This window comes from Kogia breviceps, chromosome 18 (assembly GCF_026419965.1).
Source record: "Kogia breviceps isolate mKogBre1 chromosome 18, mKogBre1 haplotype 1, whole genome shotgun sequence".
NCBI lineage: Eukaryota > Metazoa > Chordata > Mammalia > Artiodactyla > Physeteridae > Kogia > Kogia breviceps.
Window position 1 is genome coordinate 16,923,202 of NC_081327.1, and position 22,955 is coordinate 16,946,156.

At 49.9% G+C, this 22,955-nt stretch overlaps 1 protein-coding gene across 20 annotated transcripts in view; it reads left to right on the forward strand.

Moving 5' to 3' along the window:
* The window catches only part of ANKRD27 (ankyrin repeat domain 27), a 51,315-nt gene that overhangs the window by 12,021 nt on the left and 16,339 nt on the right, over positions 1-22,955 (forward strand). For 15 of the 20 annotated variants that reach the window (XM_067020315.1, XM_067020316.1, XM_067020327.1 and 12 more), the window contains 18 exons: positions 2,799-2,909; positions 4,828-4,984; positions 5,711-5,865; positions 6,306-6,365; positions 7,047-7,100; positions 7,207-7,272; positions 7,360-7,436; positions 8,251-8,372; positions 9,452-9,530; positions 10,031-10,163; positions 14,534-14,626; positions 15,684-15,811; positions 16,318-16,400; positions 17,466-17,581; positions 18,803-18,895; positions 20,284-20,481; positions 22,132-22,191; positions 22,282-22,401. In XM_067020315.1, coding sequence (XP_066876416.1) covers positions 2,799-2,909; positions 4,828-4,984; positions 5,711-5,865; positions 6,306-6,365; positions 7,047-7,100; positions 7,207-7,272; positions 7,360-7,436; positions 8,251-8,372; positions 9,452-9,530; positions 10,031-10,163; positions 14,534-14,626; positions 15,684-15,811; positions 16,318-16,400; positions 17,466-17,581; positions 18,803-18,895; positions 20,284-20,481; positions 22,132-22,191; positions 22,282-22,401 — 1,905 coding nt within the window. Of the gene's footprint in view, positions 1-2,798; positions 2,910-3,912; positions 4,072-4,827; positions 4,985-5,710; positions 5,866-6,305; positions 6,366-7,046; positions 7,101-7,206; positions 7,273-7,359; positions 7,437-8,250; positions 8,373-9,451; positions 9,531-10,030; positions 10,164-14,533; positions 14,627-15,683; positions 15,812-16,317; positions 16,401-17,465; positions 17,582-18,802; positions 18,896-20,283; positions 20,482-22,131; positions 22,192-22,281; positions 22,402-22,955 lie in introns of those variants that run through there. The other 5 variants (XM_067020319.1, XM_067020325.1, XM_067020313.1 and 2 more) reach the window with 2 other exon arrangements.

The window sequence follows — 22,955 nt, forward strand, 5'->3', positions numbered from 1 at the left end:
GGTTAACCGCCTTCCTCCTTCCCCCTGCAAGCTGAGCTTGGGCCGTGCCCTCACGCGGCGGCTGAGGATGGAGGTTGGCTGGCCCCTCACTTGCCCCAGCCCCTCCTCGGGTTTGGCCGCCTTTTTTTTTTTTTTTTGCGGTATGCGGGCCTCTCACTGCCGCGGCCTCCCCCGTTGCGGAGCACAGGCTCTGGACGCGCAGGCCCAGCGGCCATGGCTCACGGGCCCAGCCGCTCCGCGGCACGCGGGACCCTCCCGGACCGGGGCACGAACCCTCATCCCCTGCATCAGCAGGCGGACTCCCAACCACTGCGCCACCAGGGAAGCCCCCCCTTAGATCTGTAATTGGTGGTTCCTTCTGTTCATCCATTCCTTGCTCAAAAGCTACTTCCTCAGAGACCTCCCTAACCACTTTACCTGAGTTAGCGAACCCTTGCCCCACCCCAGTCATTCTCTGTCCTGATATTCTGCTTTATTTTCTGCATAGAACTTACTGATATGTGGAATATGTGTCTTATTATTCAGAAATCTGTATCCTCCTCTTGGAGTGTAATGTCCATGAGGACAAAGCACTGTATCTCCAACAGCGCCCAGTGTCACGAATATTGAACGAAGACAAAACAGGAAAACCAAACTCAAATTTTAATAATTAGTTGAATAAAGTTGGCTATCTGAAAATTTTTTTTAAATTACTACGTTTAATTTCAAACATGTACAAGTGGAACAAATCATGCAATGCACCCCATGCCCCCATCACTCAGCTGCTGTAGTGCCTGGCTTAGATGCCAGCACATCTCACTTCTGTCCCTGCTGCCCTCTCCCCTGAGCCAGAGGACCATTTTGAAGCAAATTCCAGAAAATTATATAAGGTAGTCATGTGATTTCATCTGTAAATATGTAGGAATGTAGTTTTAAATGATAAGGACTTAAAAAGAATAATCACATACCATTATCACAGCTAAAAAATTCCTCAGTAATTCCTTACTGTTGTGAAATGTCTAGTCACTGTTCAGATTTCCCAGATTGTCTCATAATTTTTTGTTTGTTTGTTTTCCAGTTGGTTTGTTTAAATCAGAATCCAAAGGTGATCCACACATTATTCTGGATTGGTAGGCCTTTTTTAAAAAAAATTGAAGTATAGTTGATTTACAGTGTTATGTTAGTTTTAGGTGTATAGCAAAGTGATTGAGTTATATATATATATATATTTTTTTTTTCAGATTCTTTTCCATTATAGGTTATTACAAGATATTGAATATAGTTCCCTGTGCTATACAGTAAATTCTTGTTGCTTGATATGCCTTTTAAATCTCTTTTCCTCCTAACTTCCTTGAGCTGAACTTTGAAAAGAACAACTAAACTGTGCCTACGCAGTGTGTAAAACTGGATCCATTTTGACATGTGTGTAGATTGTGAAATCATCACCACAGTCTGTTTTTTTAACTATAAGCCCCACTTTGCTCACAATTCAAGTCTCAAGGTCATTCATCCTGTAGAGTTTCCTGCCTTCTGGCTTTTGCCGGTTGCAGTCCCGTGGTGGTGTTTACCGTGGTCCTCTGGTCTCTGTATTTCCTGAGCTCGGTAATTAAGTCTAACTCTGGGTCTGATTCAGTCTTGATTTTTCGCAGAGGGGCAAGCCCACTTCATAGACAGTAGTGATCTTCCATCGACGAGGGCCTCCCTTTTCTGCCGTGAGCAATCGGCGTGTCCCTCGTGGGGAGAGAAGCTCTTTCTGACCTGCCTGAGGAAGCTCCTAATGACAACTGCTCTTGAAGGCCCCAGAGCGTCGTGGTGTCTTCACAGAGGAAACTCCAGCAGAGGCTGGGCTGGGCTCACTGCTCCCAGCACTGGCCTGCAGGAGGCCACAGGACTGGGCTGTGGTGAGGTGGGGAGCAGGAGTTTGAGTCCTGGCTCTGTCACTCACTGGCTGCGTGCCCCTAGACAAGTTGCTGAACTTCCTTGAGCCTCAGTTTCCTTGTCTGTGCAGCGGGGATAGTGCAGAAGCTGCTTGCCTTGTGCCAGGCTGCTTTAGGAGCTGGGGCTCTGAGGGACTTCACTACTTTGGTCGTCGCCTTCCGGGTGCACTTGAATCTGAGAGATTCCTCTTAAACGTTGAGTCCCCGGGCCAAGCCCAGATCCACGTGTGGTTGCCAGGGCAGCTCCTTGCCTTTGCTGCGTTGAGCAAAGACGCCGGTGCCCGGTCAGCATGGTGGCCATGGCGGGACCAAAATTCACGTTTCAGGTTGAGCCTGCCCCAGAGACACAGTCTGGCACCTGAGACATCTCTGGTGGAGGTGGTAGCCTGCAATAGGAAACTGTATTTCTGTGGCTGGTAAAACAAACTGTGATCACAGTTCAGCTTTAAAAAGCATAGCAAGAAGATGGGAGGGAAACTGTCTTCATTGTGCTGCGTTTATCATTCAGGTGGTGGGATTCCTTGTGATTTTTTAGTTTCACTTTTCTGTACTTTCCAAAACTATCGTTTCTTCATCTGGAATCATTCCTGAGCCTGCTGAGGACAGAGGGGGCCCAGCGGGGTGGGAGTGAGCCCTCCGGTCTGAGGCCCCGGGATGGGAGAGGCGTGTGCTGCCTCCCTCGGCTGGGTGGGGGCCTCAGCTTCCGTCACGGTGACAACAGATCAGCTGCTGCCCCTTTGGCCAGTGACCCCAGAGGTTCTCTCTGCCAGCAGGTCCCCGTGGCCGTTCCGCTGGAGCATCTTTGGATGCCTTGTGTTCTGCTGAAGTTGTAAGTGGCACGTCTCTTGAGTATTCACCCTAATTTTTTTTTTTTTTTTCCAGGTGTTAGTACCCTGCAAAGGAAGCCTGTCAGGCAGTGTTCAGTCTACTTGTCAGTTTGAGTCCTATATTTTGATCCCAGTGGAAGAACACTTTCAGACGTTAAGTGGAAAGGTATTCTTTCGTTTCTTGTGGGTCAACCAGGGCCACCCACTCAGTGTTTGGGAGTGGGGGAGGGGAGAGAATCCTGCTTCTCACCCTTTCGCGTCTGTGTTACATGATGGCTTTGACACCACAGCAGCCCTGCTACCTTTGAGGGCGGAGGAGCTGGCGGTGGGGAGCAGGGTCCTGGCTGCAGCCAGGAGGTGAGGGCGAGGCCGGGCACCTCTCCCTCAGCCCATGGGTCTTCTGCCGGGGAGTCGGGGAGTGGCTGGGACACCTCCCCAGAGAGGCCCTGTCAGAGTAAGCTGTTTCTCCCCAGTGCCCTTGGGATCAGGGATGAATTTCTAACTTAGGAGTTTTTTGTTTTGAAATCATCTCAAACCTATAGAAAGTTTCAGTGAGGTGCAGAGAGCTCTCACATACCTCTCTGCCCAGAATGGTCGACTGTTAGCATTTTGGCCACATCTGTTTTATTTCCTCACCCCTGTCCCCATCTATCCATCCGTCTCTCTCTGTCTGTCTGTCTGCACACACACATTATTACTTTCTCTGAACCTTTTTCAGAAAGAGTAAGAGTTGCCGACACCATGTCCCTTTGCTTCAAAACGTGTATTTCCTATGGAATATAGCATAGTGATCACACCGAAAATTTAGCATTGATAGAATACGCTTCTCCAACATACTGTCCTTTTTTAATCTTTTTTGGTTTTTTTGGCCGCACCCCGGCATGTGGGATCTTAGTCCCCGACCAAGGATCGAACCCGCGCCCCCTGCATTGGAAGTGCCGAGTCTTAACCACTAGACCACCAGGGAAGTCCCAGCATACTGTCCTCCAACAAATTCTGCTAGCTGTAATACCCTATTATAGCAAAAAAGATCTATTTTTTTTAGATCCAGGGTCACGTCTGGGATCCTGCAGCGTATTCAGTGGTTAGTCTTTCTAGTTTCCTTCCATTTGGAACGGTTCCTCAGTCTGTGTCTTTCATGGCATTGACATTTTTGTCTTGCTTTGTAGACTCTCCCTCAGTGTGGGTTTCTCTGATGTTTCCCATGATTGGATCGCGGTTATGCCTTTGCAGTAAGAATGCCCCGGAAGGGTGTTTTATCTCTCTCGGTGCATCGTGTCAGGAGGCACATGACGTCAGTCTGTCTCACTGTTGATGTTAACTTTGGGGTAGGCCTTCTCATTTTTTTTTTTAAGCGGAAGCAGATTAGGTTCCGAGAGGTGGAGGTTCCATCCCTGGTCAGGACTGGCCGTGGTCCCCAGCCTACCTGCAGTCAGGAGTTGGGGTCCACACTGATGTAGCCGGGGCCATGGGCACTGGCGGGGGTTGAGGAGGGATGGGTCCAGGGGTGTGGGTACCAGTGCGCCAGTCTGGGGTGAGGTGTGGTCTGCAGCCCTGTGGCTCCCAAGCATATGCTGCTATTTTCCTGCCAGGGATCTGCTCACCACAGCTGCCTATCAGTTTACTTGATCTCTTCCTGATACCCCAATCTACCAAGGGAACAGAGGCACTGGGCTCATCGTGGCTGGTCTTCCCGGGCACCTTGGCCACGGCCAGAGTGATGAGCCATGGAGGGGATGCAGCGCACATCCTTCGGTGCTTCCGGGTTGCAGCAGCAGGTCATTCTGATCTCTTAATTCAGAGAGGAGAACCTTCTTCCTTTTTCCTTTCGCGGAGGGCACAGTGCTTTGGGGTTGCAACATGTGAAAAGGATCAGGGTACCGTGTAGCTGGAGTGACAGGGTGAACAAAGAGGGAAGAAAACATTCTAGTGTCAAAAAGCAAGCTGGAAGAGTGTCGGTGCCCCCCGCAAACCCGCACTGGAGCAGAGGCAGGCGGGTGGGGTGAAGTGCCGGGTGGGGGCCAGGCTGAGAGGGGTCGGCAGTCACTCGGGCTGCTGGTGCAGTGACGGCTCTCTTGTTCCAGGATGTCTTTATCCAAGGAAACAGGATTAAACTAGGAGCTGGTTTCGCCTGTCTTCTCTCAGTGCCCATTCTCTTTGAAGAAACTTTCTACAATGAAAAAGAAGAAAGTTTCAGCATACTGTGCATAGCCCATCCTTTGGAAAAGAGAGAGAGTTCAGGTATTCTGGGAGAAAACCCCTTTCTCCTGATTTGGAGAAACGTGCTTGTTGAACTTCCTCCTGGCGCAGCTGTTGTAAACATCCCATAAAATATTCAAGAGCCTGCTGGAAACCTGCATAACTGTTTACAATAATTCCCCCTAAAACTTAATCAGAAAGTCATCTTGAGCCAAGATGATGCGGATTAGGCTGCTGTGTGTGGTTGTACATGTTGGATGTTACACACATAGACCTTAGTGGGAATGTCGCCCCCTGGAGTTGTGCAAAGTGGCAGCCCTGGCTTTGTCTCTGGGCCTTGGCTTTAGGGCTACCTCTTACAGCATTATTACCCGCCCAGCCCCACTGCTGTGTCTCTTTGAGATCTCATTATTTTTAACAGATAATAATTCTTTGGTGCTCCACGAAGTGGAGATAACAATTATGTGCAAAACGCTCCTATCCGAGGCTCTTATTGTCAGGAATCTGGGCTTCCTCACACAGCCTCACAGGTCATGCCTAGGGTCCCAGATAATTCAGGTTTGGTCCCAGGAAAGGGCTTCAAGAGGACCAGGCTCTCTGGACCCCCAACTGGGCTGCTCTTGGGCGACATCTTGAAATAAGGTCATCCTTCTCCTGTGGAAGATGGAGCATCATATCCTGGAGGAGCAGGGCAAAGGGTTGTGGGACTTGCCCTGTTAGGAAACAGTGAAGCCTTCAGCCAGCCTGACCCTCTGTCTTTTTTTTCAGAAGAGCCTTCAGCACCCTCAGATCCCTTTTCCCTGAAAACCATCGAAGATGTGAGAGAGTTTTTGGGAAGACATGCAGAGAGATTTGACAGGAACATCGCCTCTTTCCAGCGAACGTTCAGAGAGTGTGAAAGAAAGAGCCTCCGTCATCACATAGTCAGTAGCTGTGTCTTGCTTTGCTAGGCGTGCCTTGTCTCAGGCCAGTTCAGAGCACCAGGATCCCTCTCGTTCACTCTGTAACTTTGCTGCCTCCATCGTTGGAAGTTTTGTTTAAATGTTTCTTTTTACCTATAAAAGTAGTACAGACCACTGTAGAAAACTTGAAAATCACAGACAAGTATAAAAATGAATATTGTTATCATCTATGTTAATCCTAAGGGGAATTTTTTTCCTACTTTTAATGCATGTACCTAAAAAAAGTTGGAAAACAAATCACACACTTGATTTGATAAGCTTGCTTTAGGATTTAGAGCTTGTCACCCAGGAAATCCATTTTGTGGAATGTTCTCTTTGCCCCAGGACACGTTACATGTCCCGGGTTTTGTGTCGTGGCCTCGGATCACGAGGGTGACCTCTCTCTGCTCTGTATTGCACAGGACTCCGTGAATGCTCTCTACACCAGATGCCTCCAGCAGCTGCTGAGGGACTCCCACCTGGTAAGCAGCACGACGTTCAAAAGAGATACTTGCCAGAAAGAGAGAGACAAATAGCATATACCACTTATGCGTGGAATCTAAAATATGCCACAAGTGAACCTATCTACGAAACAGAAACAGACTCACAGACATAGAGAACAGACTGGTGGTTGCCGAGGAGGAGAGGGTTGGAGGAGGGATGGAGTGGGAGTTTGGGGTTAGCAGATGTAAACTATTATATATAGGATGGATAAACAGCAAGGTCCTACTGTATAGCACAGGGAACTATATTCAACATCCTGTGATAAACCATAATGGAAAAGAATAAAAAAAAAAGAAGGAGGCTTCCCTGGTGGCGCAGCGGTTAAGAGTCCGCCTGCCGATGCGGGGGACACGGGTTCGTGCCCCGGTCCGGGAGGATCCCACGTGCCGCGGAGCGGCTGGGCCCGTGAGCCGTGGCCGCTGAGCCTGCGCGTCCGGACCTGTGCTCCACAACGGGAGAGGCCATAACGGTGAGAGGCCCGCGTACCGCAAAAAAACAAAAAAGAAGGTATATATATGTGTAACTGAATCGCTGTGCTGTGCAGCAGAAATTAACACAACATTGTGAATCAACTAAATAAACCAAAAAAAAAGAGAGAGACTTACAGTTTGCCCACATGCTAGTCCATTCTCTGTAACTGTACTCGTCTTGTCCTCCAGAAAGTGCTCGCCAAGCAGGAGGCCCAGATGAACCTGATGAAGCAGGCTGTAGAGGTAAGGGGCCAGGGCAGCGAGGGGAGAGAAGACGGCAGTGCCGGGGGCTCCTTTGTTGCCCACCCCCCACTCACATGCCTTGAACTGGGTCCCGTTGATTTCACAGATGTATGTCCAGCACGATATTTACGACCTGATCTTTAAATATGTGGGGACCATGGAGGCAAGTGAGGTAGGTTCTCCATCATCATCATCCAGGATGGAAGCCCTGTTCTAAGCCTTTTAAGACATTTGAAGCTTCATTAAAATCTCTTGTTAGGATGCTGCCTTTAACAAAATCACAAGGAGCCTTCAAGATCTTCAGCAGAAGGATATTGGTGTGAAACCTGAGTTCAGGTAACGGTTTGCGCTGCTGTGGCCGTGTCCTCAGGGGCTGGGGCACCGTTCGCCATCCTCCCCTCCCCAAGCAGCAGTGGTGGCACTGATTTGACATGGTTCAGACCATGGAGCAGGGCAGTTATTTGTGACCAAAGATAAAGGGGCTGAGGTTGGCAGATGAGTGTTTCGGAGCTGGCATGCTCCTGCACCCGTCTGCCAGCATCCGGTGAGTGGGAGCCAGAAGGGGTGGGTTCGTACACGGCTGGTCTCTGGGCAGGCACGCAGCTCACCCAGGTGGGCCCTGCACACAGATATCTCTCCTCCCTGCCAGTCTGAGGGACCCCTGCCTTAGGGGCATCTCCTTTTGGATTAAGTTTCATTTTATTACAAAAATGTCTAGGGACTTCCTTGGTGGTCCAGCGGTTAAGCCTTCGTGCTTCCTTGCAGGGGGCATGGGTTCGATCCCTCCCTGGTATGCCGTGCAGCTCAGCCAAAAAGTAAAAAAAAAAAAAAGAAAAAAAATCTAAACTGTTTATGTCTAAACTCCCCGCCCCGGCCCATTGGCCTATTTCACTCTGGGGCTAAGGCTTGCTGATTTTTTTTTTTCCTAATTTTCTGGTGCAGCTACATCACCTGGCAGCTTGATTGGCATCTTGAAAGCTGCTGGGTTTTGCCAGTGACCCGAGTCAGATTACTTCTGAGTTTCTATTTTTGTTTGTCGTTACTTAACGGTTTGCTGTAAGAAATGTGAATCTGAGGTATGGGATTAGATCCAAGAAGGAGGGCCCTCACTCCGTGGTCTTACGGGGTCACTTTCCAAATTATTTTGCAGCTTCAACATACCTCGTGCCAAGAGGGAGCTGGCTCAGCTGAACAGGTGCACGTCCCCGCAGCAGAAGCTGGCTTGTTTGTGGAAGGTGGTGCAGCTGATCACCCAGTCTCCCAGCCAGAGAGGTGTGTGCTCGGGGAAGGGGGCCTGCATTGGGGTGGCTGCATACATCCAGATGCAAACGTCTGTTGAGAAGCAGTGCCATTGTAAAGGGTCATAGAGATGGGTGGATGTGCAGCAGAGCATTTCCGTGTGAGTGCCCCGGGCGTCTGATCTGAGGAGTGGGTGCCTAGTAATGGGGGTCGAGGGGGGGCGGGTAGGTGAGGCATCTTTAGGGTGAGAAAATGCTGGTGGAGAAGCAGCGGCCTCAAAAACGAGCCAAACTGGTGATAGAAACATGGGGGTTCAACTGTTAAGTTGTTCTCTCTAATTTTGTATACATTTAAAATTTTCCTTTATAAAAAGTAAAAACAAAATAAGTTAAGAAAAAAGTAATGAGAAGGCAGACCTGTGTGGGCAGATGGGGGTGATCTTCGAAGCGTATTATCAATGAATGAAATGAACAGGAATGTGTACGGTAGATACCCTTCCAGCAGCATTGCGGAAAGGGGGCGACTCTGTATCCATATATGCAATGGGGAGATCATAGACCGTCTGTGGACAGGTATGTGGGAAGCAACAGCAGTGGCCTCTGGGAAAGAAGTCTGGGTGGCAGGGATGGGAGAGATGTGCATGGTTTGCTCTTTTGTACTTTTTGAAATTTTAAATGTGTGAATGGATCACTTAAACAAAACTTAAATGAAAAAAATAGAGTCAAGCTGCAAATCGGCATTAGACTCTGAGGTGTATAAAACAGATCCCAGGAGGAAAGAGGCTTTTGGCAGTGGCTCTGGCACACCTTCAAGTTGTACCCGCCATTGCCGACTTCCTCGGGCTCTTTATCTGTCCCGGGAGGTAGCGAGGGGCGGTCTGCTTGCAGTTTGCTTCTTCTGCACGTGTTCTGAGGATGCTAAGCATTCATTTTCCCCTGGAGTCTGACATCTATTCAGGACACTAGAAAGGAGATTGTGCGATTGAATTTCTCCCTGATGTGTCATCTTCCTGGATTGTGGTTTTGTGGGTTGGATGGTGGTGAGGAGTTGATAACACTTGTCGGTCCATTTGAGTCCCAGGATGGCTTTGAACATGTGTTTCCCCCTTGCAGTGAACTTGGAGACCATGTGTGCTGATGATCTGCTATCAGTCCTGTTGTATTTGCTTGTGAAAACAGAGATCCCTAATTGGTAATATTTTTTGTTAAAATGCTTTTTCAAAATGGCAGCACTGTACTGGGGTGGTTTTAGTGTCACTCTAGGAAACTGAGTGTCCCTTATGAGCCAGGTGCTGCCCTGCCTTCGTCCTGCAAGGGGTGGCTGTCATTCCATGTACAGATGGGGAAACTGAGACCCAGCGAGCTTACGTTTCTCCCTCTGGAGCGTGTGTCTAGTCAGTGGCTGAGCGGGAAGCAGATTCCAATTCTGTCTGGCTCCAAAGCCCGTCCTTTTCCCACAGAAATGCAAGTTTCCTGTATAATTACCAGCTTTCTAAAAACTAGCCCATTCCAGAAAAGTCGCAAGTAGCTTTACTTATTTTCCTAACTGTGCTCCCTCTAAATAAAGATCCAGGGAGAAGCAGCCCCTAGCTCCCAGGAGCTAACCGACTTGGTGATGAAGTCAATGGCATTGTTTCTGCCAAAGTGTTCATTGGGTATACAACAATACAACTTTTTTCTTCCTTTTATTAGGATGGCAAATTTGAGTTATATCAAAAACTTCAGATTTAGCAGCTCAGCAAAAGATGAACTGGGATACTGCCTGACCTCAGTTGAGGCTGCAATTGAATATATCCGGCAGGGAAGCCTCTCCGTTAAGCCACCGGTAAGGCCTCCCTCCTTCTCTGCCCTTTCTTTGTGAGTGTCACGGCGTGTGTGGTGGGGTTCTCAGGGTGGGGTGGGGGGAGTGGCCGTCAGAGATGCTCTCCCGAGAGAATGGGGCCTCGGCCCAGCGAGCGAACACTAGCCCCCCGTAGGCTGTGCAAGTTGGCGCGTTATCTTGGCTTTCACATTGTTGATCTGCTTTATTAATCCTTGTCATCCTCAAAAGCACACGGGCAGAAGGGGAAGCTAGAAGCGGTGAATTGGGGTATCCTGATCATGACGGGCAAGAGATGAGATTACTAATGTCTGCAGTTTTCAGGACTCAGTGGCCCTATTATTATTTTCGTGGTTGGTTGGTGAGCTTTGGCTAGTGGAGGCAATTATGTTCCCATGAGAACCGTGAGACTCTTGAAACAAGATTGCACTGCTGGCTTATTTCACTGCCATACCAACCAGCAAAACGTGACAGTACTCACAGAAATTGCAAAGTTGAAATCAATTGAATGAAGAGATTTCTGTATTAAAAACCAAGAGTCCTGGGACTTCCCTGGTGGCCCAGTGGTTAAGAATCTGCCTGCCAGTGCAGGGAACATGGGTTCGAGCCCTGGTCCAGGAAGATCCCACATGCTGCGGAGCAACTAAGCCTGTGAGCCACAACTATTGAGCCTGCGCTCTGGAGCCCACGAGCCACAACTCCTGAAAAAGAACATAGGCCTGTTCAGACAGGAACCCTCGGGTACAAGCAGTTACCTGAATTCATTTATTGTTAACATGTTTATGTATTGTCTAGTCTTTTTCCTTGCCACGTATACTTTACATAATTGAAATTGTATTGTAGATAGCTTTGTATACTTCTTCCTCAAAATGAATAGTTCTATTTTTTTCTGGTTAGAAAACTATTTGCTTATAAATAATATGTGAAATATAAAAAGCAGCAGTGAAGACAACAAAAGCCTCCCATAAACACATTAGTTGGGGATGACTTATTAACGTTTTGGTATATGTCTTTTTTCTGCACTTACACAATTCTATTTTTAACCAGAATTTGAGCTTATGCTGCACTTGTTGGCACGTAGCCCGACAGTATCGTGGTGCTTGCTGAAGAATTAAGTTCTGCTCTTGAGTTGATTGTCCACACGTATACGCAGGTGAAATTAGAGGCTGTACATCTCCTCTCAGATGTGGCTGGCTGTGACTCTCGTGAAAAGTTGTTTCTAATTTAGGGGGAAATCATTAACATTCTAGAATGCACACGTGAGTGTTCACGGGCGCCTCTGTATACGCACAGGTCTGCAGAGTCAGAAATGCCACTCGGGGCTTCCCTGGTGGAGCAGTGCTTAAGAAGCCACCTGCCAAGGCAGGGGACACGGGTTCGAGCCCTGGTCCGGGAAGATCCCGCATGCCGCAGAGCAACTAAGCCCGTGCGCCACAACTCCTGAGCCTGTGCTCTAGAGCCCATGAGCCACAACTAATGAACCTTGCGTGCATGCCGCAACTACTGAAGCCCGCGCGCCTAGAGCCCGTGCTCCGCAACAGGAGAAGCCACAGCAATGAGAAGCCTGTGCACCGCAACGGAGAGTGGCCCCCGCAACTAGAGAAAGCCCGCGCCTAGCAACGAAGACCCAGTGCAGCCAAAAATTAAATAATATATAGATAAATAAATTTTTTTTTTTTTTAAAAAGGAAATGCCACTCACTTCCAGAGTTGGGCAGCAAGATTTCTTAGTTTGAATTGTCTTCTGTGAGGTTCTAGGAACACGTGTTGTTCCCATAGTGCCTGCGGACGTTTTCCATCATGGCCCTGCCCTTCTGGCTCTTTCCCTCTGATGGGTCTCCCCTTCTGGAGCCACTGCCCTGCAGAGGACTTGCCTGATGCTCCTTGCTGGGGCCAGGGGTGCTCCTTGTCACCTGGAGGGAGATGCCCACCTCTTGAAGGTGCTCCCGTCCCCTTGCCGCACCCATCCTGTACCACAACCATCCTGCTTTCTTACTTTCCATGGCACGTAGGCAGGAAGCCCAACGCTGGAAGGCCTTTGGCCAGAGAGTAAAGGGGTGGTTGACCAAACACTAACAGCTTCTCACACATTCTTTTCCTTCAGAGAATATTCCAAGTGGGATTGTGGCAGTGTTTGAGGGGTGGCCCCTCTTGTGCTGGTGTTGGTTTGAGTCCAGCCCTTGGGCAACTCTGTTTGTCTCTCTGAGCCTCTGTCTCTCCTGTCTGCACTGGGGACCGTGTCATGTATTTCACCCCTGCCAGGTGGTTGCGAGGATCAAATGGCATATTCGAAAGTGCCTTTTCGAAGTGTGAAGTAACATTGATGCCCTTCCTTGATCCTGCAACACCTGCATCTGGATGTCTCTGTTGCCTGGCTCTCCGGTGCACCCTGCGTGGGTAGCCCCAAGGATGGCCGTTAGCTTGGGTGGGCAAGCGGGAGACACAGCCCAGTGCGCCCCTCTTGTCTGGGCTGTCAGACCCTGGTCCCGCACTCCCGGATTGGAGGGTGGTTGGTCCCCCTGGACTTGCGACAAGGTTGCATCATCCTCTCGGCTGGCCATGGAGCCCGAGTCTTGGGTCTTGGGTAGGTCAGGCCTGAGAGACGTCCTTTTACCTTCACGGACAGAGCAGGTGTTGTGGCTTCCTTGTCTTTTGTGATGCCAGCGTTGGGATTCCATCTGTGGCATTGCCTGCGCCTTAGTGCACTTCCATCTAGGAAAGTGCGAGGCCACGGCTGCTTGTTGGTATTGATAGAATTTCCCGGGGAAAGAGCCCCAGTGTATCTCCACACAGCAGGTGAGGTTTCTGAAAAGCATTAAGGACTAAGTGTTAGGAAATCAGATAATGTTTTACTATTGACTCTTTATATACTATAATGTAGTTTCACAGAAATTTTCTCCCCAAGACATAATCATACTTGAGATGACCGTAAACATTTTTTAAGCAGGTTCATTAATGAAGACTTGAGCTTTTTTTGAAAATAACCATTGCTGGGATGGCTCTAGATTTACCTTTGTGGACAGAAAAAAGTGGAGGAGAACCTTGAAGGGATCTCCACCCTTCTCTGCTCCAGCTTTGCAGGTCTTTTTCACATTACTGGGCTTGCAATAGGTAGTATTTACCCTTTTCCTGAATTGGTCTTAGGTGATATGCCGTCTCTTCTGGTTACTCATTCTTGCCTGACCAGGCAGTCCTGGAAGACCTGCCTCTTTTCATCAGTGCCCTTCAAACAGTCACCTAAGTGGAGGAGAGAGCCCCACATTTACCTGAACGATAAAGTCTTTGATGTTTCTCTGATTTACAGCTCAGCAGTAAATCCCTGAATAAAACAGGTTGATTGAGCCTTACACAGCATATACCGACTGGAAGCAAAGGTGGCTCTACGTCTGAGGGTTGGTGTTTGTTTGCCAAGGCAACCCTGCGAGGGCGGCTGGTGTGAGGGGCCCTGCTTGGCAGCGGGCCCCAGAAGTGCTGCCAGCTCTGTCTTTAACTGGACCTCTTCATCAGAACCTAGGGGGCCACAGAGAGAAACGTTCCCATAATTTTCTCAGGGTTTGGTGAGTTCTTCTCGCAGCAGCTGGCTGGAAGCAATTCCGTCTGTCTCCCACCCAGATTCTTTTCGAGGAAGTTAATTTGTTACCAATCTAGTCACAGGTGCTCAAGTGAGCATTGAAGCGTCTCACTAGAAATGATTTCATAGAGAAAGGATACATTTTTAGATTTCTGTATCCAGGTAAAAATTACCTATACTATGAAGACCTGAGCTTATTCATTGGGATGGACCCCATATTTTATTGGACTTTGGGCCAGTGGCTGTGTTGTCTGATGTTTTAGTAAGTATGTTCAAAAAGCAGGACCCTTCTCCCTCTTGCTGGTTCACACTGGAAAGGGTAGACCAGCCTGTCACATGGTTCCCCTGTCTGTGGGCCCAGGTAACATGCAGCGGACAGGGCTCTGAAGGCATTAGGACAGATGTTTTGAGAGGGGGGGGTGCCAGGACAATCCAGGTTTCCACGTGGGGGATGGTGCTGTGTGCATGCCACATTTCACACTTAAGGATGCCACATTCCACACACACACACACACACACACACACACACACACACACACACACACACACGGAGAGCCATCATGCTGCCCCTGCAAGATTCCTGCCGGGAAGCTGTCATCAGAACCCCACTTCCTGGAGAGGCAGACGGGGAGCCCCTCTCCCAGCCTGATGAGGGTCTGTTGTGAGGCTCCCTGGGGGTGGGGAGAGGCACTGCCGGTCCTGTTTTGTGGGAAACAGCAGGGATCGTTCCTGGGTCCTCTGTTTTCAAGGATCTGCACTAACACCTCATGACGTGTGATAAAACGGATTGTCGGCTTTTCCTGCAGGAGTCCGAGGGATTTGGCGACAGACTGTTCCTTAAGCAGAGAATGAGCTTGCTGTCTCAGATGACCTCAACTCCCATTGACTGCTTGTTTCAGGTAAGACACGCACAGGTCCTGCGGGCACAGGTGTGCGAGGGGCTCTCCATCCTCCCACGTCTCTGTAGAGTCCATCAGGGTGGTCTGTGTAGTTCAATGCAGGAGTTCGTTTTGTGCTCGAGGGAGTGATAGGGATTCTGGATCAGCTCGGCTGCCCGTCTCCCCTGACGTGAGCTGCGCTGTAGTCCCACTGGGCAGCATAGCGAGGGCACCGGGCCCTGCGTGTGGAACCCTCTGCCCGGCTGTCCTCCTCTCCCCCTTTGGCGAAACATGGCCGGTCCTTCCCAGTGAGCTCAATGGCACCTCACTGGCAGCTCTGCCAGAACTGATGCCTCTTCTCGGCTCCGGGAGCCCCAGTTACAGCTGTCTGTGTGAGTGTGCTGGGCTGGGAGCAAGGCACCGGGTGGTGGTCTGATCCTCAGGCACAGGCAGGCGGGTCCTTCCTCAGATCTGATCTACCGCCGGGAGGCTGGCGAGGTTCCCTACGAGGCAGTCGTCAGAGGGCCCCCCCGGGCCAGAGTGGGTTCCATGGAGGACCCAGAGCTGTGCACCCCTCAGAACATCTCACTCCCTGTGGGGAGTGCACCCAGGCCTCACAGAGGTGAGCCCTGCAGGTTTGCTTGTTGATGGGGTCTTGGGATAATTGCAGCTGTTCTGCAAACCAAGGCTCTACTGGATTATAAAACGATTTGACCCTTTAATGAGGGGTCAAAATCTACACCAAGGCTCAGGATGTATTGCCCCCTACTCCTTTTGCTCTGGACATTTTGTCATATTGTTTCTTTAGTTTTGGAAAAACCCTAACATTTATAAAAATAAAAGAGAGTAGTACAACGAAGGAACTCCCGCATAGCCATTTCCCAATCCTGTTTCACTTCTATCCCCCCGCCCCACTTTTCCCCATCCACCCAAATTATTTTGAAACAAGTCCCAGAGAACAACTTGTTTCATCCATCCATACGTAGATGTGTGTTTCTGTAAGGATGCTCAGAAAATTCACACCTTAGGGAGCGAATAGTTCCTTCATATCAATAGTGCTTTTGACGTCACTTTTTAGCACATCGCATCAGGTAACCAGAAAGAAGTGGAAAGACTTCTGAGCCAGGAAGACCGAGATAAAGATGCCGTCCAAAAGATGTGTCACCCTCTGTGCTTCTGTGATGACTGTGAGAAACTCGTCTCTGGGTACGAGGGTCCAATGTGGGCTCAGCGCCAGGAAAGGGGGAGACTCGGGGCCTGGGCGGAACTTTCCCACTTGTCTGCTGTGAGATTTGGAATAAGGAACTTATCCTCTCTGCACTCTGCTTCCTCTGCTGTGAAGTGGAGAGGGTAACGTCTGCCCCTTTGGAGAATCAGGTGGAATAAAGATTGTAAACATACCTGGCACCCTGCTCGGCTGCTTTACCAGGGGAGGTGGGCAGAGGACTTGCCCCAGGCTCGGAAAGTGGGTTTTAGGATGGGAGGACTGTCAGCTCCTGCCTGTGACCTTTTTGGTTTCCCCTTATCCTTCTTGGGCTCTTTTGTTGGTTGTCAAGGCCTGGAGGGTGGGCAGGGAGAGAGGCCCTGCGGAAGTTGGGGCTTCTGCTCTCTGGGACACGGTAGAGGAGACCCATCTTGGATCATACCCGGAGATCTGTCTTCTTGTCCCAGGACCCTGGTGTATTTCTCTCTTTCTCCTCTTTCTCTTTTAGGAGGCTGAATGACCCCTCCATTGTCACTCCATTCTCCAGAGACGACAGGGGTCATACACCGCTCCACGTGGCTGCCCTCTGCGGTACGTGGGCGAAGGCATGGGGCCGAGGGTGGCCCTGCAGAGAGAGGGTGGCTGCTGGGTCTCACCGTGTGGATGCCTGGTACTGCCCTGGGCCTGGTGGTCCAGCCAGGGAAGGCTTGAATCTGAGCTATGAGAATGGCCTCAGAATTGGGGTTCTTATATTCCTCCTTTAAAAAAAATAACTTTACTGTCTTTAATTAATTAATTAATTAATTAATTAATTAATTTATTTATTTATTTTTTTTGTGGTACGCGGGCCTCTCACTGTTGTGGCCCCTCTGCCATTGCGGAGCACAGGCTCCAGACGCGCAGGCTCAGCGGCCATGGGCCCAGCCGCTCCGCGGCATGTGGGATCTTCCCGGACCGGGGCACGAACCCGTGTCCCCTGCATCGGCAGGCGGATTCTCAACCACTGTGCCACCAGGGAAGCCCTTTAATTTATTTTTTTATTCTTTTTTTTTAAACATTCTTTTCCAGTATGGTTCATCATAGGATACTGAATATAGTTCTCTGTGCTATACTGTCTTTTAAAGTGCACATGCCAAAAAAAAGGTGCTCATTCAAGGTAGAAGACACAAACATTTGTAGTATCACCTGCCATCCTTCTGTCTTCCAGAGATCATTTTGATTCATGACCGTCTGAAATGTCAGCATGCTTGTGAGTGTGTGTGTATAAAATAGATGCTGCTGTGGGGATCATACTTTTCTGTACAGTGTTTTTTTCACTCGGCGACACGTAAACACATTTCTCCATGTCAGTATTTTTTACTGGTTGCACAATATTCCATCCTGTGGATTGATGCACCAGGGACTCTTCTGTGGACGTCTAAGGCTCTTTTCTCCTAGCTTCTGTGGCCTGGGGGCTGGACTGGAGCCGAGTCCCTTCCAGGGGCCACCCTAGAGTGTTTGGAATCTGCAGAGTCTGACTTCACGTTAGCACTGGTTCCCCCCAAGCAGAAAAATGCCTCCCGGCGTGTCTCGTGCCAGGGGATGAGCGGGTGAAATAATGCCGTGGCTTCGCTTGCAGGGTTTGGAAAGCCCCCTCTCTTCCCTTCTGTTCTGTAGGGCAGGCGTCCCTCATCGACTTTCTGGTTTCCAAGGGCGCGGTGGTGAACGCTACAGACTACCACGGCTCCACCCCGCTCCATCTCGCGTGTCAGAAGGGCTGTCAGAGCGTGACGGTGAGCAGCTGGGCTCGGGCGGGCTGGGCTCTGCGTGCGGCTTTGCAGGGCCGGCCCCTCCTGTGTTCCACGCTGGCTCCGTCGGGCCGCAGGGAGGGCTGAGGTCTCAGGCACCTCACCGAGGGTCTGCTGAGCAAAAGCTGTTAGGTGTAGATTTGAAATGTCACGGTAATAATGGGGGAAGAAGGGTGGGGCTGTAGATTTTTTTTTAATCTCTAAACTTTTTTTTTGTATCATACTTTTTAATAATGAGATAGGATTTTCCTTCACGCACCCCCAAGATCCTAGAAATATTTTAAATAGGGCCCCAAGATGGACTTTCCTGTAGACTTAACACCTACTGATGAGAAGACGGGCCAGAAACTAGAAAGGCAAAATTATTTTGCCAGTCAGTGATGTTTCAATTTCAGCTTCAGTTGTTTGGTACATAAAGTGCCTCAGTTACTGCTAGTGATGGATGAGGGTTGTTTTTCTTTCTTTCTTTTTTCTTTTTTTTACCTTCTATTGGAGTAGAGTTGATTTATAATGTTGTGTTAGTTTCAGGTGTTCAGCAAAGTGAATCAGTTATACATAGACATATCCACTCTTTTTTTTTTTTTTTTTTTTTAGTAACCTCTAAACTTTTTATCAGGAAGGATGAGAGTGGTGATAATATTTTTTGCTTTTGTTTTTGAAAATTAAAAAATTTTTTTTGTTTAAAAGTATAGTTGATTTACAGTGTGTTAGTTTCAGGTGTATAGCAAAGTGATTCAGATGTATATGTGTGTGTGTATACATATATATATATATAATGTATTTCTCTCTATATATATAGTATATATTCCTTTTCAGATTATTTTCCATTGTAGGGTTGGTGTAATCTTTTTTTTTTTTGTGGTACACGGGCCTCTCACTGTTGTGGCCTCTCCCGTTGCGGAGCACAGGCTCCGGACGCACAGGCTCCGCGGCCATGGCTCACGGGCCCAGCTGCTACGCGGTATGTGGGATCTTCCCGGACCGGGGCACGAACCCGTGTCCCCTGCATCGGCAGGCGGAGTCTCAACCACTGCGCCACCAGGGAAGCCCTGGGGTTGGTGTAATTTTAATTGTAGTGTAAGTAGCTAAGGTTGAAGACAGAGATCAGCGACTTCCCGCTGCGAGGCTCTAGGCCGAGCTCCTGAGGAAGCGCCGCCTGCCCTGCCGGCCCGCAGGTGCTCACTGCTCTCCCCTCTCCTTTGGAAGCTGCTGCTGCTGCACTACAAAGCCGGCGCCGAAGCGCAGGACAACAACGGCAACACGCCTCTGCACCTGGCCTGCACCTACGGCCACGAAGACGTAAGTGGTCCTTGCTGCGCCGAGGGCGGCCGTGTTTACCCTTTCTTGCAGAGAAAAGTGAATTCCCAGTTGGTTGAATGTCGTATTTTATGTTGACAGTTATTGGAACATTTGGCATATAATTTTTTTAATTAAAAAATTTAAAAACACATTACAGATGCTGTATTGAAATAACAGAAATCTAAAACATAATGGTCTTTTCCTGAAATGAAATCATGTGCATTCATTCCCACTACCATCTGCTTCTTAACTTTCTTCATACTCAATTTTTACGTGTTATATTTTTAAAGAAATACCAAGGAATTTCATCATTTCCGTGTTTGCTTAATATTTAACTCTGTGTGTGTGTGTTATTTTTTTCCTAACCACCCTCTCTCGCTTCTCTCCACGGTAACATCCAGGTAGATTTATATACAGATGTGGGTTGAGCCTGGGTTAGGTGGTTGATGAGCGAAAACGAGATCATACCCTACACAATTTTACGCAGCGTATTTTCCTAACTTAATTGTGGACATCCCATCGGTCAATAAATGTAGATCTAACCCGTTCTGTAATCGCTACACATAGTCTATGACGTGTGTTGTGTCAGGGTCCTTAAGACCACTCCCCAGTTCAGTGGTTCGCTAGGAGGGCTCACAGGATGAGCATATGGCTGTATTCATAGCTGTGATTTATTGCAGTAAAGGGACACGGAGCAAAATCAGCCAAAGGGAAGGTCCGAGGTTGAAGTCCAGAGGAAACCAGGTGCAGGCTTCCAAGAGCATCTCCCTGTGGAGTCACTCAGGACAGCTTATTCCTCCAGTAACAAGTCGTTAACAACATGTGCGAAGTGTTTTCCTTCTGGGAAGCTCATTAGGGACTCAGTGCCCAAGATTTTGGTTGGAGGCTGGTCGTGTGAACACCCTTTTGCCTAGAACATTTCAACATTCCAGACTCCCAGAAGGACAGCAGGTGTTCAGCATAAACCACTGTTGGACAAACTAGGCCCAGTGAGCCCCTGTCATCAGTCAGGGGACCGTGAGAACACTCCCCAAATCCAAGCTCCCAAGGAACGTCGCAAGTCAAGGGGGGCCAGCCTTGCAAGCAGGCCTCTCCAGTGATGGCGGTCTCAGGCCTGCTCTGGTGACTCCTTTCTGCACACGATGTGTGACAATTTATTCAGCCATTTCTTATTGATTGGCAGTTGGGTTCTTTACAAACAAAACCAAAAACGCTGTGTCCTGATCGGGTGATCTGGAACCCTGGAGGTCTAATGTTCTGTTACTGTATGTTTGCTTGGCAGATGGTGCCTTGATCGAATTGGGACGTGGGCCAAGGCTGCGGGCTGCACAGATCTGCCCGAGGCCGGGCGTGTGAGTTCACGGTGGCCTTTCCCATTCTGTTTGCAGTGTGTGAAGGCTCTGGTCTACTATGACGTGCAGTCCTGCAGACTAGATATTGGTAACGAGAAAGGAGACACTCCGCTGCACATCGCTGCCCGCTGGGGTTACCAAAGCATCATAGAGACGTTGCTACAGAACGGAGCGTCCACAGAGATCCAGAACAGGCTGAAGGAAACGCCCCTCAAGTGTGCGTTAAACTCAAAGGTAGCCTTTCATCTCGGAGCAGCATTGTGACTTTAAGCAATGTCAGCGTCTGCGGCATAGGTCTTGGCTGTGCCGTTCAAACCGTGCATTAGTCCCCAGGGCTAGAACTTGGCCGCGTCCTCTCGGCCGCACTCGGGACCCGGTCGTTCACGGGTTTTACCTCTTCATCTTATTTTCCATCTTAGTAGGTGTTTTTCTCAGTGTCATGCCCAGAGCTGTTCCCAGCAGAGTTTGCCCCGGCCTCTGAGTGCTGTTGGTTTCTGGGCAGGTGGAGTGAGAGGAAATGGCACGGTGGCTCCGGCCGGGAAGAGCCGGCACGGGGTGTTGGAAGCAGCAAGCATCAGCTCTGTTTTCCTCTTTCCTTCACCCTCAGCGCCTAAAACTTTATCTGAGTTGGCCAACTTCGAACATCGTTGGGTGTAATTTCCTTCATAAATGATTCATTAATGAACTAGTAGCCCGTCCTGCTGGTAATTTCTGGAAGCACGTAGTTTGGGGCCACATGTCGTGCACTGCCTGCTCATGAGCAGGTGGGGCGCGATGGGAGCTTCCAGAGGCCAGGCCTTCCCAGCAGCAGCTCTGTTGAAGGGGTGCCCTCAGGGCAGCGTGTTGGGCCAACTGGCCAGAAGAAGCCTAGGGCCACGTGCGATGGCCATCCGAGGTCCTGATGCCCAGAGCATCCCGGCTAGTGGCTCACATAGGTGATGCCGTTTTAATACAGGTCTCCAAGTGTCTCCCTTTGCACAGGCCCTACTTTCTGCCTCTTGATGTTTTATAATTTCCAGTCCTCTTCTAGGGAGTTCTTTTAGTTTGTTCATGTCTTCTTCTAGGAGTAGCACAGTTTTTGTTTTTAAGCCACTTTATTGAGGGATGATTGACATACAAAAAGCTGTACGTATTTAGTGTGTACAACTTGATGAGCTTGGAGACAAGTGCACACCCATGAGACCAACATCACAATCTGTGCCATAAATACATCCATCACCTCCAGAAGTGTCCTCCCGCCCTCTTTATTTGTCGATTATTATTATTATTATTTTGTGTGTGATAAGAACACAACATAAGACCCGTAGGAGTGTGGTTTTTGAAGGTTTAAATCCCTGCTCCTGACCCGGGGGCCTCAGCTGCCCATGCCCTCACGGGGGTCTCAGCTTTGTAGCAGCCAGAGCCACGGAACTGGGTGATACCACCCTTGGCTTGAGCTGCCCAGGAGGGGCTGAGGGCACCTCTGCACTGGAGCTTCTCCGAAGGCCCTTCCAGAGGGAGCTGTGCAGACACAAGGAGCAGACGGCCTTCTGGGCTCAGCTCCAAGCTGGTTCCACTTAAGGCCCACGGCTGCCAGTGGAAAGGTCACACTTTAGGCCTGTGGGCCACCAGCCCAGGCTGAATGAGGCAGCCTTTGAGGCCCCTCTGTGCCTGGGCTTCCCTTGTCCGCTGAGCCCATTCGTGGGGAGCACTGGCTCCTCCTGTTGAACTTAGCGTGGTCCTGAGTAGGTTCCCGCCCGCTCTGGGCCTTGGTGTCCCCCCGTCTCTCTGAGCGCCTGGCTGGGCCGCGTGGCTTTCCGAGGAGGCGGGCGCAGTGGGGCCATAGGAGTGGTGAGACCTCGGCGACCCATCTCAGTACTTTTCGCGTCCCCTTTGGCCTCCTAGATTCTGTCCATGATGGAAGCCCACCATCCGTCCTTCGAGAGGGGGCAGAAGTCTTCGGAGGTAAGAGCACAGGGCTGCGCTTGCCGGCCCTACTTGAGACCAGCCTCTGTCTGGCCCTCACCCACCCCTCACCGGGCTCCCTGGCTGCAGGTGCCCGCGCGGCCCCCTCAGTGCTCCGTGGATTCCATCAGCCAGGGCTCCTCCGCCTCCAGCTTCTCCTCCGCGTCGCTGAGCTCCAAGCAAGAGGAGCCCAGAAAGGACTGCAGGGAGGTGAGGCCCCCGGAGCGGAGGGCAGAGAGGGGCGGGGGCGGCCTGCGTTCTGGGGGCCAGTTAGAGAGCCGCTGGAGCAGCATGTCTACTGTGGCGAAGGTCAGCGCCCTCAAGGGGAGCCTGGCCAGCCTCACCTGGCTTGCCCTTCACGGACGGACGTGTGTGTGCGTGCGCGTGTGCGTGTTTGAGAGAGAGAGAGAGAGAGAGAGAGAGAGAGAGAGATGGGAGGGGGTTATTCTAAGAAAAGTACTGGTAAAGGCACGTGTGGGTCCACTGCTTTAAGATCATTTTACGAAGTAAATTCTCTGCCCTTATCTCCCACTCCGTCAGCACCCCTGTTAACCTGATGTGTCTCGTTCCTGACTTCCTGCAGAGTTTATGGAGACGTGTACATGTTCTCACACATTGCGTTTTGTCAAAGCTGACTCATAGCCTGTTCTGTTTGTTTGTGAGTCTTTTTCCGTCTAACCTACCTTAGACCTTGTCCATCGTCAGCCCACAGAGCAGACCATGGCGTGGATGTGCCCAACCCCTGCGGATGGGGGCCCTCACTG